Source organism: Neolamprologus brichardi, chromosome 3, assembly GCF_056152115.1.
Source record: "Neolamprologus brichardi isolate AB-2024 chromosome 3, ASM5615211v1, whole genome shotgun sequence".
NCBI classification, from domain to species: Eukaryota; Metazoa; Chordata; class Actinopteri; order Cichliformes; family Cichlidae; genus Neolamprologus; species Neolamprologus brichardi.
The window spans coordinates 18,808,690-18,827,273 of NC_142106.1; the positions used below are offsets into that span (position 1 = coordinate 18,808,690).

The 18,584-nt window shown below is 39.1% G+C and overlaps 2 protein-coding genes across 2 annotated transcripts; both read left to right on the forward strand.

Annotated features, from left to right (window-relative positions):
* The first annotated feature begins 860 nt into the window (after nucleotides 1-860).
* LOC148103737 (Fc receptor-like protein 5) lies at nucleotides 861-5,424 on the forward strand. The gene is made up of 5 exons (XM_087839199.1): nucleotides 861-891; nucleotides 1,463-1,726; nucleotides 3,357-3,627; nucleotides 4,913-5,034; nucleotides 5,384-5,424. Exons 1-5 carry the CDS (start codon nucleotides 861-863, stop codon nucleotides 5,422-5,424), a joined length of 729 nt encoding a protein of 242 aa, XP_087695325.1.
* A 5,951-nt stretch (nucleotides 5,425-11,375) lies between these two features.
* On the forward strand, nucleotides 11,376-18,317 carry LOC118456089 (Fc receptor-like protein 5). The gene is made up of 4 exons (XM_087839200.1): nucleotides 11,376-11,403; nucleotides 14,871-15,134; nucleotides 15,256-15,534; nucleotides 18,199-18,317. Exons 1-4 carry the CDS (start codon nucleotides 11,376-11,378, stop codon nucleotides 18,315-18,317), a joined length of 690 nt encoding a protein of 229 aa, XP_087695326.1.
* Nucleotides 18,318-18,584: the final 267 nt, after the last annotated feature.

An 18,584-nucleotide genomic window follows, 5' to 3' on the forward strand; every position in this document is an offset into this window, starting at 1 on the left:
TATCAGAGGTTGCTAATATGGAGTTTTTGGTGATTGAAGATGCTATACATCATGCCGTTAGAGTAAAGTAGCTTATTTTACATGGTAACAAATACATCTGTGACAGGTCTAACCATCTCACACATGAGACTGGAAACTAGCTTGTAATGTTCAAAACAAGATGGACAAGATAATCTGGCTAAATTTAAGACAATAAATCTTGTTAAGCTACAAGAAATTTGCAGTGTTCCACTGTCCGTTGTCACTCGTACCTCAAAGTGCTGTGTGTTTTTTCCACGTGCATTGTAAAGCCCTAGTTCTAGATTTCCCAGTTTTCCTAGTTTGGTGTCATGTTTCTAGTTTTCTGAGTTTAGGTTAGTGTATTATGTTTGAATTGTTTTGCTACAGCAATAAAGCTGCCTCTCTGACTTCACTCCTGCATCCTCCCTGGTTACAGCACAAACCTTGACAATATATTTATTCACGCTGTAGTAAAGAAGATATTGCATTACCCCCTTGAAAAAGCAATCCATTTTATTAGAAAAAATGTTGAGACCGACAGCTGTTTTTCCCTGCAGGGCATAGTAGCATATCAAAACCTATTACAAAGTTAATGTGAATAATCACCATACCATATTAGCTGGCAATCCCTTTATGCAGTTTTCTGCATTAAAGCAATAAAGCACTGACTGATGTTATAGCCTTTCAGGACAGCAGGAATTCATTAAATGCTAAATCCTAACTGAGTTGTTCTTTTGCTTGTTTGATTTTTTTCTTCTGTTCAACATGTCTCCGCTGCAGTAGTTTCATATCCGTGAACTCAGGATGTGGGTAGCTTGTCGAAAATGAACAAAGATGAACAAAGACAGCATCATTCAAGCATGGCGATCACATCAGTCTGCCTAATGATATGTAAGGATTTTTTTCCTTTTAAATGCATTGTATTGATGTTTGGTATTCTGTAACTTGTTTTATTTGCAAGAAAAATAGGAAATAGGTGCAGATATTAATTGAAAAGTGCAAACATATATGGAGATACAGCATATAAGGCAAAAACAGAATTTGTACAATTCTAATGAGCTTGAATGTCAGTATTTGCTTTGCCCACCTTTATTTTCCAACACAGCCTGACCTTTCTTAGGCAGATTTGTTATAATTTCTTTATTCGGTCTTCAGGAATAGTTCTACAGGTTCTTGAAGGATATTCAAAGCTATTCTTTGTTGGCTGCTGTTTTTTTCACACTGTTCCAGTAATGTTGAGATAGGGGCTTCGGGAAGGCCAATTGATGACTGATAATGTTCTACTGGATGTTTTTTCAGTCCAAGCATACTATAACAGCACTGGCAGTGAGTTTGTGATCAGTGTCTTGCTAAAAAATTATGCTGTTGTTCAGTGAGCAACCCTGATTTTTTACTTATTATAAGTTGCAATGTCACTGTAAGAAAATAATTTTGGATTGTTTCCCATTTCCTTTATGAACAGCAGCCGTGCTGACCATTCAACCTGACAGAACTCAGTTCTTTCCGTACGAGTCCTTCAATCTGACCTGTGGAGCACCGGGGAACTTTACCAGCTGGAGGGTGAAGAGAAACACCTCCACCGGCTCTTTTGTTCCATGTCAGAATAACTGGGGTCGCCCAAATGGATCCTCCTGTATCAATCGCAAGGTCTTCTCATTAGACAGTGGACTGTATTGGTGTGAATCTGAGTTGGAGTGCAGCAATGTCCTCAACATATCAGTGGATAGTGAGTAAATACTTGTTGAGTGGAGTTAAAAAAATAAAATAAAATTTCAAAACAAAATAATTCATATTATGTGATCACACATAGTTTAACATCCAGCTCACGTTGCTTTTTGTAAAATGTATAAGAATATACATCACAACCACCCAGTGTGGACTATGATATGACAGAAAATGATTCAGTAAAAGGACTAGATGTTACAGTCCATGATAATGCATTGCTTTAGATGGAGAGACTCTTGAGGGATGGCTGTTATGAGTAAAGGCAGAAATTAGGCTCCATAAATGTTAACGAGGAAAGTAAGACAAGTAAGTAAGATAAGATAGGAGAGAGCAGAGAGGGGAGCTGGAAGGGGGGCACCCGATCTTCCTCCCCACTGCCTCCCAGAAAAGGGAAGAAGAGCGGAGTATTTCTCAGCAGTGTTAGCTAGTTCTCTTATACCCTGCCGTTGCGCCTTTCCTCTGATCCCAATCTATCTAAGCAGTTTTGCTGTTGTACTGGCAACAAAGCCCCTGCACCCCACTTCCACTGGGTGCACCTTGATCTTCCAGCCTCTGTTCTCTGCCTCAGCTGCCAAGTTGGCATACTGCAGCTTCTTACGCTCAAATGCTTCCTCAATTGCCTCCTCCCATGGTACTGTCAGTTCAATGACGTACGCAAGATGCGGGAGTTGGACCAAAGGACGAGCTCTGGTCGCAGAGTAGTTATTACGATCTCTGTGGGAAAAATTAACCTCTGATCCAAGTCCACTGGCATCTGCCAATCCCTGGCAACCTTCAGCGGGCCCATGTCTGGGTTTGAGGGGCTTGTCCTCAGCTTGTCTCCTTCCCGGATAAATGTTGATGAAAACTGACGATCCTCTTGGTTCGTGAAAGGTTGAGCGTTAATGGATTTTCTTTTGCACTCAACTTTCTCGGCTAGACACCTGAGAACCTGGTTGTGTCTCCATGTGGATCTGCCCTGAGTAAGGCTAGTCCTACAACCACCCAAGATGTGCTTGAGTGTTGCTGGGACTGTACACAGGGGGCAGGATGGGTCCTTTCCAAACCACATCTGCAGATTTATTGGGGAAGGTAGCATATCGTATGTCGCTCAGATGAGGAAACTTAGTCTATTAGACTCCATTCCCCAGATTTCACTCCATGAGAGTTTCCTCTTTTCCACACTCTCCCAATTCATTCAGCGGCCCTGCTTGGCCAGTGCCACGGCTCTGACATGTCTGGCTGTTTCCTCCTGTCGTCGCACCTCCTCCAACACCATTTTTCAACGTTTGGTGCCTGTTGCCACCGGGTTGTTGCTGCGCCAAGACCAAATCCCCCTCTATCCTGTTGGACGTGACCCACCACGTCATGATGGTGAAGAGCGGATTTCGCCTGTAGCACAGATGTGACTGGGTCCACTTCCTCTCCATTGCTAGAGTGGGAGCAGTGCCTCTCACTATGGGGTCCCGGGAGTCCGTGAGTGACATCTCAAGCCTCACTTTTGCTCATTTAACCTCGTCAACCAGGCTAGGGATGGGCATTTTCTTTCTCAGATTAGCAAACTTGTAGCTTTTTTAAACCTTTAAAATTGTGCTTATGGATGTATTATTGTTTTGTCAACAACATTTACAGTTTGCTTTTCTATGTTTCAGCTGGTGTTGTGATCCTGGAGAGCCCTGCACTTCCCGTGACTGAGGGAGACAAAGTGATTCTTCGGTGCTCCTACAAGGAGATATGGGTCCAGCATTCTTCATCAGATTTCAATGCGACCTTCTACAGAAATGGTATTTTTATTGGAAGGCTGCCTGAAGGGCAGATGATCCTTGAAACTGTCTCCAAGTCCCATGAAGGCTTCTACAAGTGTCAACACCCCACAAAGGGAGAGTCGCCCCAAACCTGGTTGGGCATTAGAGGTGATTCCACGTTTCATATGTTTGAAACTTTATCTAAATTATTTCTAGACACCATCATCTAAATGTTATCAAACATATTTCTGTGTGGAAAACCCAATTTCCTGCTAAAGTTAAACCTTACAGGTTCATCTTTTTTCTTTCCTCTTGTCTTTCTGCAAACTGATTCTTTAGTTTTAAGAAATGCTGTTGTTTATGTGCTGCTGTGCTTGGTATCATTGTCCAACTTCAACCAAACTTTAGCTGTTTAACAGATGACCTCATATTTGACTTTAGAATGCTATGGTATACAGAGGAACTCAAGGTCGACTGAATGACTGTAAGGTGCCCAGATCCCGTGGGCTATTAAACAAGCCCAAGTCACAAACTTTAATATCTAACTAAGGACTGTAGAGTGTAAGATCTAGCTCTTGAGTTTTTTAGTCTCTCTGTGTGGTCCAATCTCAGGGAGAATTTGTTGGGACGTCCACTTCTGTGAAGATTGTGGTATTGTGTTAACACACACCTGAATTCCTATGGAAGAAGATGAAATATTTCTCTGGACTGTATAGAGTATGTGTATGTTGCCCATAATGCAAATAAGGAGCAGCCGAATGCTCAGTCAATTGTTGTATTTTGGTGCCTAATGTTCCTCTGGAGAAACCAAAGGGTTTAAACTTTAGTAATACCCCTAAAACCTTTGCAGTGCAAAAATGGACTTGTGTCTCCTGGTTGACAAACATGTTGAAACCTCTCTTGCACCTCTTCACGTGGACTTTGTAGGTCATGTTGTGCGCAATGATGAAATAGATAGAAACAAAGTACTTCCCATTCATTTTCAAACAAAACTAGAACTTTTGATTTGATTTAGGAATTGAATGTCCCTAACACAGACCCACATATATTGAGTCAGAAACCTAGTAAAACTATAAATCCTCTAAGTATTAAACCAAGCACTTCTATTTTGTTTTATATGCACAGACCAAACTACAGAAGGATGAGTCATCCACATGAAGCTTTCTTTGTTCAAACAAACAAGCTGCTTCCTGTGGCTTCACCACATGAAAAAGTAGCCTAGGTTATAGGGTGGCTTTCACAGGTCTGCTTGTTGTTAGGTTCTGTCATGCTGCACCAATGTGCAGACTTATTTTACACAAGGACTGTCTTGCCTTCTGATGTGCTTCACTCTTATTTCTTTGAATATAAACGGGAAATTATTAACATATTATTATACATATTTGTAATAATAGTGATAATAACTACATATAAAATGGTCTGAAACAGAATAGCTCAAAACAGCTTTTTCTCCAAACAGAGAGAACAAAAACTCCCCCTGTGTTTACTGCTTCTCTGCCGAATCTGGTGGCCACGATCTTGCTGTTCATGCTCTACACCAGCATACTCATACTGTGTGTATACATCTACCGAAAGCTGGCTCAAGGTAAGAACACTTCAAAACATTATGCTTTTAATGGAATATGCTAATTTTTACAGTGCTAAAAGTACAACACTATTGCTCATAAGCTAAAATAAGATATGTCTGGATTTTTATGTTCCAGCAGCATCCATGTTATCTGCACATATTACAGCAAAGTTTCCACCTGCTGTTGAGGGATTTCAGAAAAACTGACAGATGGTTATCTGGTGTTCGTGTTGTGGTTAAAGAAATTAGGTTAGGTTAACTGGTTTTCATGGCTATAGCATTACAGCTAAAGCTTCATGGTGAACTGATGATGCCTGGCTGTGGCCTATATATATATATATATATAACTCTTTTATTTGTCCTTCAGCTCGAGCTGATGCTAAAAGAAGAGCTCCTGATAATCTCTAACTGGAGAGTCTAAAGAAGAAGAGCCACAACAATGATCAGCATATCACTTGGATTGAATAAATGTTCTGATTTTGAACTTTTATCCTTTATAAACTCTTAGCAGCTATGATGTTACTGTATATTGTTTGTCACTGTACAATAGTTATAAAATATACAATGATTTCACTTTTAAAGAGTCGAAACCAGTCCAAACAATTGACAATTTATTAGAGGTAATGATGACAGTGGTTGAATAATTCCATATTTACTGTCAAGCGTTTGATGTTACGTTGGTCACAGAATGCACATTTAACTAAACAATGTTCATTTAAAAAAACAAATATTGGGAAGTGTGCCAGTACCTTTTATTAACAACCTTGTACATTTCTGTCATCATGTCACCAACAAATAGAGCCAAAGACTCAAAACAGTTCACTCACTGTTGATCTAGTTGCTTTCATTCTCAGTCTTTAGCAGTAAAATATGCATCTACTGTATGTTATGTAACCTATACTTTTACAGAAATTGGATTTGGACACAAAAAAGGGAGCAAATGAAAGCAGCTAGAAGATCAGTGCATTTGTCATTCTCAGATTCTACAGATTAGTTTTCTTTGATCCATCTTCATCCAAAGCTGCATTTTGTTTTTGTAAAACTAAAAAAAAGACTGTTGAACCATCGACTTAACGTTTTTAATATAAATATCTCTATAATAATAAAAGGATTTTTAAAAATTGTAAAAGCAAAAGATTTTGTGACTCACAGACTACGTGAGAACTTCGATTCAAAGCCCACAAGGTAAGGCCAAGGAGTTGGGATTGGTCCTTAAAATATAATGAACAAATATGTAAAAAAAAAGCTGATACAGAAAGCAATGAAGGAAATGCAAATGATTAGAGTTTATTCACTAATATGAATGCTTACAATCACACAGCAAAGCTCAAAGTGATACTTGGTTCTACTGAGAAAATAAATCTATATAGTCATTAGAAAATAAAAAATAGTACAACATATATCCATAAAAATGGTGCTATGAAAAAGTTTAAACCATCTGAATTTCCTCTGCCTGGACTACAAAGCAGATGGGATGATTTTCTTCATCTTCACTGTCAGATGGTGTCCAGGTCAGGATGAATTCTTCATGTAATACAACATGTTGTGTGGTCCACTGAACAAAAGATTAAAGGCACAAGATAGAGATTTAACATATTTAGTAACTCTAATTTAGTAAATAAGAGTTCAAACATCAGAATTTATTCCAGACTGTTTGGTTAACATTCTTTTTATCCTATCTTTTCACAAAAAGAGACACATCTTAGACAATATGCTCAAAGAGGAAAGAGAAAAAAAATCTAGCAAAACAGCCCTTTCTGGTCAAGGCGTCCATGCCTCTGCTAAAGAATTTTTGTGTCCTTGCATCTGATATCAGATCATGTTATTTTCCAACTTGGTTCCTTGCCCTTTCTTGGGTAGCCTAAACTCATATTTGGTAACCTAAATGGACATCAAAATTGGCCTCCCCATGAGTCACTGTGAGGTTGTAGAACTACATGGATTTTCTCCCAGCTAATGAGCAAAGATCAGGTTATGTGGCTGACATTATTGCATCTGGCCAACCAATAATGACCTAAAGTATGTCAGAGTTCAGTGTTCATCCAGAATTTGAGAAATTTGGTTTTTCCACACCTAACTTGTTCTAGTCTTGGGGTCATAACATCAAAACTAAGATTAGTAACTTTGGTGAAACTTAATATTATTATTATTATTAGTTCAATTATTATTCTTCATGTTGAAATAAATGTTGTTTGTGCTGGATTCTAAAATGTTTTTATGCCACAAATGGCTGTACCATATTTGATTACATGCCCTGTTCACCACAAACTATTACAAATGATAGATTGACGTAGGATATATTTAGTAAAATTGCCAGTGTGAATCAAAACAAATATTTATGAACAAATGTTCCTTTAAATTTGTGCTTTTCATATAGTTATTTCACACTTTTGGAAAGACATGTATATGGTACAAATCACTTTGATTTGCACAGTGAAAATGAAAAGAATTTAAAAATGTCAAGCAAAGAAAAAAAAGGTTCTCTAATATGCTTGCATATTAGGGGGTCCACTGGAACAATACAAAAAGGTGGGGTTTTAAGTTAAGATCATAGTAGCTATCAACATCACTAGGCTTTCAAATAAGATATAATTTTGATAGTGATTTCAACAAGCAAAAAAAATAGCAAGCTAGCTGTAAATGTATCTTTAGATGCTTTAAATGTAACAATATTGGAACTTTGTGTGGGAAAAGTGTTATTTAATGCTGTGTGAGCTGGTTATTGTCACAACCTAGTGGCCACCAGAAGTATGGACACAAAAGCACAGAGAATGAGTGGAAGCAACACTTTATTTACAAAGAGTGAAAGAAGCCACTGTGAAACTAAACCTACTAGGAAAGTGCTTGAGGTTTAAACGAGAGCAGAGCTATTATAGAGGACTTGAGTTGCACTGTGATAAACTGTAATTACAAGGAACTATAACAATACTGGGTTAACGGGAGCAGCACTATGAAATCAACATACGATAATCACAAAGCACTAAACATTCCAAACTAAAATTGTACGGTGTTTTGTGTTGACAGTGTAATCAGTTGTTAATAGACATAAAGCCCATCTTGAAGATCCGTTGACCTGTATAACGCATTCTTTGTAGTATTTTGTATTGCATTTATTGTAGACTGGGATTTCTTATCAATGGAAAGGATTTTAAGCATACCTGAGATCAGACGTTTTGATCTAATCTGACTGATAAATCTGCTTCCCATTTTTCAATAGGAAGGGATGTTGATTGATCAGGGCTGGACTGGGACATAAAAATCACCCCAGGCATTTTGACTAGTGACCCGCCCACCATGATATTAAAGGAAAAGCCATAAAGCCTTTATAATAAACTTAAACCGACACCACCCCACTAGGGGGAGGAAGCGGGTTTGTGTACTCTCTAGTAAATATAGGAAAAGTTCATGGAGTCTGGCTAAGTTGCTACCAGCACACAAAATATTAGCTCTGAAGTTGGCTATACTGGAACAAACAAAAACAAAATAAACAAAAATAAGTGTAAATAATATCGAGCTGCAGCAAAGAAAACAACAAATGAAGTGACAGAACTTACAACACCAGCAGAACTTTAATTAAAACACTTAAAAAAAAGACATTGCTTAAAGAGATAAGATTCACTGGCATCACGTTGCTCTAGTTAAAATAGCAGCTCAACAGGCAGCCTACAGGGAGGAGTGCCCAAGGGCTGCTACCGGTTACTCACCCGTGACGTCACACTGCAATTCGCACTGCAACTTAAACTGTGCTTTAAAATGTGCTCGTATCCCGGTGTTTACGCTCACAAGCGGCCGTCTCTCTACCAAAATAAAAGAAAGTAAAATGAACCTATAAATCAAGCAATTAAAAAAGAAACAACAAACAGTGAATAATATAAAAACTGAAGAACATATGCACACCTTTAAAATACTACAATTAAAAACATCTGGGGCATTCAAGCTGAGAAACCATCAAAGCGCAGAGAAGCAGAGGCACAAATGTGACACGACAAGATTAAAACACGATAAAAGAAAGTTAAAACAAAACAAGGCACCAGAAGACACAAGAAATAACAAACGATGACAACAAGACGTCAGCAGGGTACACCAAGAGAGAAGAGCAGTCATCCAGGGTCCACCTTACTATAAACCACATTGCAGACCTCATAGGAGGATCCTACTCACCACTCTTTCACAGTTACACAGCAAAAAATTGGTCAGGGGGCATGAATCCGATCTGCAACGCTAAGGTCATGATCGTCGCCATCTATCATAGGAATGAGTGCCAAATACCAGGAGTCTGATTCGACAGCTCGGGGAGGGGTGAATGTTCATGCTGCGTTCAGAGCAATACAGTCATTAGTTCACTGTGCAGGAACACAACATCATCTATAAAATCCAACTCGCTACATGAGCATAAAAGACCCGCTTCAGATCCCATTTAAAAACAAACAAACAAACAAACAAACAACATGAGCAATGAGTCTGCTCAGAGCCCAAACTTAAAAAACAAAACTGTTTTGGTTGTTTCTGTACTTCCCATGTCAAATTAGAAATGCGTTTTAATGAATAAATAGCGTGACCGATACAGATGTTCTTCTTTCTTTTCATCTCTACAAGGTTAAAGATTAATGTGAAATGTCGCATGTGTCCTGAGTTTGAATATTTTAAGCAGTCCTCCAGACATTATCCAGAGTAAAAGACAGGAAAAGTGATGCGCTCGCACATTTTATCCACGAAAGTGAAAATCTCGGACTATGTGACATCAGCGGAAAGTACTCAGCTTTCTCTCTCTTTTTACAAATTGCGCACGCGCAGGTTCCTGCAGCATCACACATTGTTGTGTTACTCTCCAGCTATTCTGTATTTTATTTCATGAGGGGAAACACTACTCATCACATTTTTATACAACCACTTTTAATCAAATTCACATCATGGTGCAATGTAACAGACCTAAAAACGTATATCGACATGTTTATACATGAACTATATACATGAATTAAATTGTGATATTATTACTTAAAAACGTATTCACAATCCTTTTATTTATTAGTTTATCAGTAATGTTGAAAAAATATTATTTATGTTATTCTAACCCCAATAAAACACAACTAACATGAACAGACAATCAGCCAGCTCAGACATGTAATCTCTCCAGCATGGCCTCGATGTGCCCTCCTCACCTCCTGTCCTCCTCCTCGTCCTATGATGTGCCCAAAACACTTCACCTAGGAGGCTTTTTGGTTCAATCACCTCAGCTGGCTCTGTTGGGTGTGAAGGAGCTCTAATTTGGAAATCCCTTCCAAATTAGGGAGTTCCTCACCTTTACCTGCCTGATGATGAGGCAGCTCCTTTCTGTTTATCTAGTCAATCTCATTTTTTCAGTCACAGTTAAAATTACAAGAAATGTAAGACAGTACAATATATCAAGAAAAGAAACTGAAATTCAGTGGACAAAAACATGATGTCATCTCTGACAGTGACTTCCCTGCTTGCTGTTTACCACCATGAATGAGCCAGTCTGACTTGTAAAAGTGCAGGATGTCTTCCCCCTGCTAAATATCCCTCATCAGAGGAGCAGGTGATATTCATGGTCCACTATGTTCAAAGAAAGTAAAAGAAAATTGTTGACAGTACACACAATAGACAAATTGAGGTTTTAAATGGTGCATTGATTTGTAATCAAAAGCATTTAAATGACATCACCACCAGGGTCAGCTGTTGTTCAGTTGGCAAGGTCATATCTGTATGATTGATATATGTGAAGGGAAGAGACTTCTTCTCTCCCCCATCTGACAAAATTAAGCTTTTTGTCTCCTTATTCATCCATTCAGATTTAACAAAGTCTCTTTCACAGCTCTTTACTCATCCAAGCTACACTAATGTATGCAGTGTTGGAAAGATTTCTTTTCATCTCTACAAGGTTAAAGATTAATGTGAAACGTTGCATGTGTCCTGAGTTTGAATATTTTAAACTGTGAAATAAGGCTGAAGAATACAAAAAAACCCCATTGACTGGAAACAGGAAATATAAAACTCACAGCAGTTATCTACAATGATTACTGTGAATAACCTTTATTGATGTAATTTGGATTAAAGAGGAATGTTTTTACTGCTGTACAACCGTCAAAGCAAATATGTTGTAAGTAAGGTGATTAACCACTAGGTGTCACCAGAACATTTTGATGTTAAACTTTAGCACAGATAACATGCACAACCTAAATAAATGCAAAGGTGTTGCATGTCCATGGGGTACTTGATGGGTTTCTTTTAATGTTATTTTGGGGTTGTGCATTGTGTATGTGTGGGCAGGCAGTGTCAGGATGTGGTTTAAATGTGTTAGAGTTTTCTTAGAGAAACAAAGTCATCTTTAAAACAGGACGATGATCGCACCAGTCTGCCTCATGATCAGTAAGAAAACAGACTTTTTATTCCATATTTGTCAACAACAGATCTTTGTTTGTTTTTACATTTATAGCTTGCATGCAGTTTTTCTCATTTGCAATGAGTCAATTCTTAAATGATGGTCACAGTTTTAAAGACCTTTTGAAATCTTTAAAACACCTTGCTACATGTGAACATCAGAAAGCATATTTGTCTTTTTCTTTTGTAAATCATTTGAGAAATGAGCCGTGTTGGCTTAGAGACAAAGGGTTAAAGGGTCTTGTGAGTAGAGTTTGTGTCTTTGTTTGGACTGTGTGAGTTCCTGGTAGTCTAACTTCCTCCCATCACTTCATACATGGTGGAATATTTACATGGATTAGTTTTCCCTGAAGCTAACATTAACCTTTCTTGAACATTCATGGTCAGAAGCTTCCATACGCTCATCAGGGGAGTGAATGTTGTGGTAATTGTGGGCTTTTAATGGTTTCTTCAACTGTTCTTACATCTTTAATGACTTTAAAAAACTAAACAAAAAAAGGTTGAAATATTTGGTTAACATTTAACAAATATTAGTGACAGCCAACAACAAGCTGGAGGCATAATTCTGATGGGAAGTTTGACCTCTCTTATTGGCAGAATGTTTTGGTTCTGGGTCTTTGACCCAGCTCTTTGAGGTTACTTTTTTAGGCTAACATATTTGTTGATGTTTGATTTTTTGCTTTGTTAAGAAGTTTTAGGTTTGAGTTTTGGTTCTTCTAATATCATTGAGTTTACAGCTTTCCCCACTTATGTCTGTGTCTGCTCGCCTTCTGTGGTCTCGCTCCCCTTCTCTCTGTGTCTTGTCTCCCTTAGTTGTCCCAGGTTTTCCTCCTTGTGTTTCATCCTTGTCTCATCTGTCCTTCATGTGCATCCATGTGTGTTCTCCACAGCCCATCATGTCTCTCGCCCTCTCCATCTTCTCTTTTTGTCTTGTTCCCAGTAGCGGTTTTAGATACGGGCGATACGGGCGGTTGCCCGGGGCGGCATCGTGGTGGGGGGGCGGCATCACGGGTATCGGCAAAAAAAAAAATGCTCATACTCGTGCTGCCCCGACGTCATGCCAGCGCATATTGGGAATGGCATAAGCACCGATCGGTTTTCTATCGGCCATTTGCTGGGAGCAAGGGCGCCCTTCGTTTGCGAGGTGCGCCTGCTGCTTGCGGCGCAGAGAGGAGAGGGCGGGGCGGCGGATGATTTTCTGACCGGCTGGAGCAGCATCTAATAACCGATTCGCAAAGTTAAACAAAATAAAAACAAACCAACAAACACGAAAACACCAGACATCATGATACAGACTTATAATTTGCACCGATGTTTTTTCGAAATTCTCGTCGGTGCACCTGCTCGCTGTTGAAGTCAAAGTAAACTTTATTGTCATCTCCGCTACAGTCCAGAGAGACGAGATGACGAGGCTCCAGTTACAGCAGTGCAAGTAAACAAACAATAAATATAAGAAGAGTAAGAAAATAAATATACACTTTAGGACTCGGGGTAAAGGGATCAATAACAATTTAAAATTTACAGTTTGATGATTTAAAGTCTCACACACAAGCCGTCGAAAGGGGAGGGGGGGGCTGTTGCTTCTGTTAGGGATAAGAGAAATATTTTTAATGTGTATCTGCTCATTATATTGTTTTATGGACTTTAATAAAGGCTTGTAGAGCAAGGCCACTTTTAACTCACAAACTAAGTCCTCAGCCAGACTGAAAAAAAAGGAAGTTTTAGTGCACAGCCATATTAATACATAAGACTGAAATGAGGAACTTGCCATATAAGCAATGTTTGAGACTGTGTGACGTGTAAAGTACCAAAATAAAACCTATATGAGGCACAGTTTATGATTCTAATGTTAGAGAGCTCTTGCAACTGGCGTCTGAGGTGTGCAGAGGTCTCTCTCTTCCGGAAGATGAATGAATAAAAGAAATATCAATATTTTAACACACTATGAGTCGGTTTTCTCTGTTCTGTCATGGGGACAAAAGAATCGGGGTTTAATACTTCCAAATAGAGCACATTTCATTTATACTGTTGTAAATCCAAGCCCATTATGTATTCATGATTTGAATCCTGGGTTGTTTGAAATCTCAGAAATACACCTTAGACAAAGTGAATCTGTGAACTAAGGTGTAGATGTGTTTGATCATGTTGTGGTGATCCTCGAGTTGGGGGATGGGTGTTCATACTGGAGTGCAAAATTAAAACCAATGGAAGATGGACAAGAAAAGTTCAAAGCCACCAGGTCCTCAGTTTAGAAAAAAGAGAAAAGAAGAGGAGGAGAAACGAGCAAAAGATGCCGGTAAGCAGACGTGTGATTGGATAATGGCAGGTCATCCTGAAACAATCAGAATCAGAATACTTTATTAATCCCTAAGGAAATTATGTGGGTTACAGCTGCTCCAAGAAGAAATGGTAAAAATAGCAACAGTAACAGACTAAACTCCAAACAATACAATATGTTACAGATTTTAATATTAATTAGTCATTGTTAATTGTTGATTTGTCCTGTTCTCATTGTATGAGGAATTATGATGGCTGTTTGGTAGCTGTTTGCAAACTCTCTTTCTCTTCATGTGTGTGTGTGTGTGTATACAACAGTTTTATGTTAATGTACGATCCTTAATATGTTTTGTGTGTGTGTGTGTGTCGGGGGGGGGGGGCGGGGGGGCAGAGGGAGTGTTCGCCCAGGGCGCCAAACAGGCTAGGACCGCCACTGCTTGGTCCCATGTCTGTTTCCCCCTCTGTCTCAATGTCAAGCTCGTGTGTCTTACTTCTTAGATCTTCATTCAGATCTTTGGACTTTCCCATTTTTTGATTATTGGTTAATCTGATGAGCGCTGTGAAACAAGTCCTTTACTGCTGACAAACATAAAGTACCAGTTGTAGTCAATCATGATTAACCATGAAAAGCTGACCGTGTCATTAAGCGTCACTTACTAAAAGAATTAAGTGTGTGTATATTGAACCTAAAAGTATTCTTTTAAACCAGTGCAGATTTGAGAAAATCGAAAATAAATTCAAATTTGTGCAACCAATTATTATTAACAACCCTGGAAACAAAACATTTTAAAGAAATCATTAAAAGCCGTTTAATTATGACTTGTTTTCGTTGTGTTTAGTTTTTGTAGAAATGGTTTATATGAGATTTTAACTGAGATTCAGAGGTTTCTGTGGATACCACACATGTCCGGATTTATATTTCTGACACCGTGTTATAACCGATTAAACGTGAGCTCCTCCTTTTTACCCCTGGTAGCAGGGCGTGGGGCTTAAAAGTCTAAAATTACCATGTCGTTCTTGGCAATGTTGAGTTTGTGGAAACTTTTGTCCAAAACAGTCGCTGGTTTGAATCTGTGCAGTGGCATAAATGGTTTCAACATCTATGTCATTGATCTTCTCACACTGCGTGTACTACATGTCAAGTGATGTGTTTTAACCTGATGTTTTTGAACCTGCAGCTGCTACTCTGAGCATCCATCCCAGCAGGTCAGTCTTCTTTTTTTATGAAACTGTGACTCTGAGCTGTGCAGTGCCAGGCAGCTTCAGCAGCTGGACAGTGAAGAGAAACACCTCCACAAAGTCTTCTCTCTCATGTGAGACCTGGGGCCAATTAAATGGATCATCCTGCACCATCAAAGGTGTCTACCCATCAGACAGTGGAGTGTACTGGTGTGAGTCTGACAGCGGGGAGTGCAGCAACACCATCAACATCAGAGTGACAAGTAAGCTTGCAATGCCAGATAGTTTATATTAAAGAAAATAAAATTAACATATTTTTGCAAACTTTGTAACTAAGAACAAAAACCAGAGTCAGAGACCACAGTTTCTCTCTCTGCATTTCAGCTGGTGTCATCCTGCAGGGTCCTGCTGTTCCTCTGACTGAGGGAGACAGTGTGACACTAAACTGCTCCTATAAGGAAAAATATGCAAAGGAGTCTACGTCCAATTTCAGTGCTGCTTTCTACAGAAATGGTACTTTTATTGGAAATAGGTCTGAAGGAAGGTTGAGCTTTATCCATGTGTCCAAGGAGAACGAAGGCTCCTACAAGTGTGTTCATCCCACAAAAGGAGAGTCACCGGAGATTTGGCTGGAAGTGAGAGGTGATGATGATAATGATGATGGTAGGTTTCATGAAGGTTTCGTCAGACAGCTTATAAATACTTTTACATACATACAACTCAGTGATTAAATGGGATGTTTTTTGTATAAACCTGACCACAACTAATTAACAAAGCCTGTTACCACAGTACATCACAGTTTGTCTCTCTATGTCCCTCTATGCTCCCTGGTGAAAGTCAGGTTTAAAGCTGGAAGTTTTATAGATCCTTCCTGCTGCCGGCCTTACCTTCCCAATCAGCACTTTGCACGTGATAGGGCAGAGGTCTTTATCGGGAGTCATATAGTCTCCCCTGTTCATGGTGTTGGTGAGCGTTGGTGGAAGTGAAGAGGAGAGATGTTGAAATCGGACTCAAAGGACCAAAGTGTCAGAAAAATTCTCTTATGAAGTGAAACACACAGAATAAGGAGTTGCAATGGGTTTATTTTATTGGAAGCAGCAGGAAGCAGAGTTGGCTTCAACTTCTTTACTCAAGTAAAAGTAAAAAAGTAAAGTCTCTGAAATGTACTCAAAGCAAGAAAGTAAAAAGCAGCTCTTTGGAGGATGTTTCTATATTTGTGCTAAGCTAGGTTCATAAGTCACCACTTAACAACCAGATACTCTAGCACAAGACACGTGACTGTCAAAGTAAAACGGGAAATACACGAACATAGGAACCAGGGTGACTAGACATACCACAAGGAACACAATGGAGGCACAGTAACCAAACCTAAAGACTACAAATCACAAAATACTAAAGATAACTTAGGAAGCTATAAATACAAAAAAAACCCCCTAAACCACAAGAACCACAAATATACAGAATATTAATGATCAACACATAAACACTGGGCAGTGTTGGGAAGGTTACTTTTAAAATGTATTCCATTACAGAATACAGAATACATGCCCCAAAATGTATTCTGTAACGTATTCCGTTACATTACTCAATGAGAGTAACGTATTCTGAATACTTTGGATTACTTAATATATTATCATGCTTTTTACAACTACATGAATGCACTATTGCTGTGATTTATTACTGTTACTGAAGGTCCGCGGCGCCAAACCGTAGTAAAGGGACCTCTGGCGGGTTCCGTGTCGGGCTCGTAGCCGAAAACTAGCTTTACTTTGTTGTCTGGGTCAACTTTGCTTGCCAGAGACAGAGAGAGGCGTTGAAAGCCTGCTCCAACGGAACTTATTTTTTCGGAGGAAAACACGAACACGGTGTACAGTCGAGTCTTAAAAGTGTACTTACAACTGGGCTCGTCAGGCACTCTTCTTGGCTGCAGTGGTTATTATTATATTTACATGCTTCCAGCTCCCGTTTTTGCTCGATGACAACTCGTACTTTTCCTTTTTCTCCCTCCCTCGCTCACAGACACATAACGTGTATGGCAGTCCATTCTCCCTGCAGCACGGACTACACTGCCCATGAGGCTACATTCTTTAGAGCTATGCCTGTAGCATTCTGCCTATTAGCTTAGCACAACAACAAAAACAAAAAGGTGCTCTCTCACCCAGGAAACACGCAGAGAGAGAGCGTCACCCTGTAACCATGGCAACCGTAACGCTGCCGCCTGGAATAACGGAACGTAGCTGTCAAACAAAACCCAAACCATCCTGACCCGCCACAATATGAAACAGGGAAGTACCGCTGTGTAATCCATTTATTTCAACAAAGTAACTGTATTCTAAATACCACCTTTTTAAACGGTAACTGTAATGGAATACAGTTACTCATATTTTGTATTTTAAATACGTAACGGCGGTACCTGTGTTAAAAAAAATAGAAATGTAATATTGTCATCCTGCTCAGATTTAATCTAAAGTCTGGATTTTCTTTCCATCAAACATGATGTGAAATCAAAATAAGCAAAAACAAAACAAAAATGAGTCCTGTCTAAATTACAATGATGCAATTTTAAAACCTTATTAACCTGCATGTATGCGACAAGTCATTTGTTGTTGCTTTAATATGTAAATACACGCAAATCAGGATATTGTCTTGCTTATTTTCGTCATTTTGTAATTTGCTGATGGGCGATGAGTCGTTTATAAAATAAAATAGCATGGCATAACACATAATGTTCTTATTGCCATGAAACCCTGTCATCATTACTCACTGATCTGGGCTGAAATTCAGTTTTCTGTATGGCTCTTTCGCACTCACTTACTCTTTCTCAACCCTGGGCTGCTGTGATGCAGACTCTACTGTCAATGTTTCTGTTGACACTGACTCTGATGTGACACTAAAATTATTGAGGTAAGCAATGTTGATGCTTTCAGGAACCGTTGGAATTTTAAAGATTGCACAAACCGTTTGGTTTGTTACGGTAGTTTAGAGAACCGTTGGGAAAAAAAATGTCACCCGCAACTGGTTAGGGGATAAAGCGTCTGTCTGAGCTTGGAACTGTTTTTTTTTTATGTTATCAGCCTATTGAAAAATAATCAATGGTTTTCAGTCCGATACATGTCACCTCCTCTTTGATCTAGCAGACTCAGCACAGTTGTGGCCAGTGACTGAATGCTGTTATCATCACTATAAATCTGTGATAAACAGAAAGCAAATAAGATTTGGCAGATATGTTGCTGCTGTGAGATTGATGGGAGGATAAGTGTTCTTAGAAGTCTATGGTTAGAAAAAAAAACAAAAAAAAAGTTGACATATTGATTCTGTGTTTTTCAGGTAATGATAATGATAACACTAACAACCCTGTTAGTGCCGGTGCCATTGGTGTCATTGTTGGTGGGGTTGTCATCACTGTCATCACTGTCATTGCTGTCATTGCTTGGTGCAAATTCTAGAAACTTTGGCAAAAGTGTAAGTAACAGTCTGGGCAGCTGTGGCTACAACTGTAGCTTGCCTCCACCAGTGTGTGAATGGGTGGATGACTGGGTGTGTAAAGCGCTTTGGGGTCCCTAGGGGGGACTAGTAAAAGCGCTATACAAATACAGGCCATTTACCATTTATAACAGTTTTCTTCTCTTTTAATTAAAAAAAACGTCTTACAAAAAAACAACAACAACAACAACAAGAAAAAAACTGAACAAACCTGAACAGATTTGTGGCAA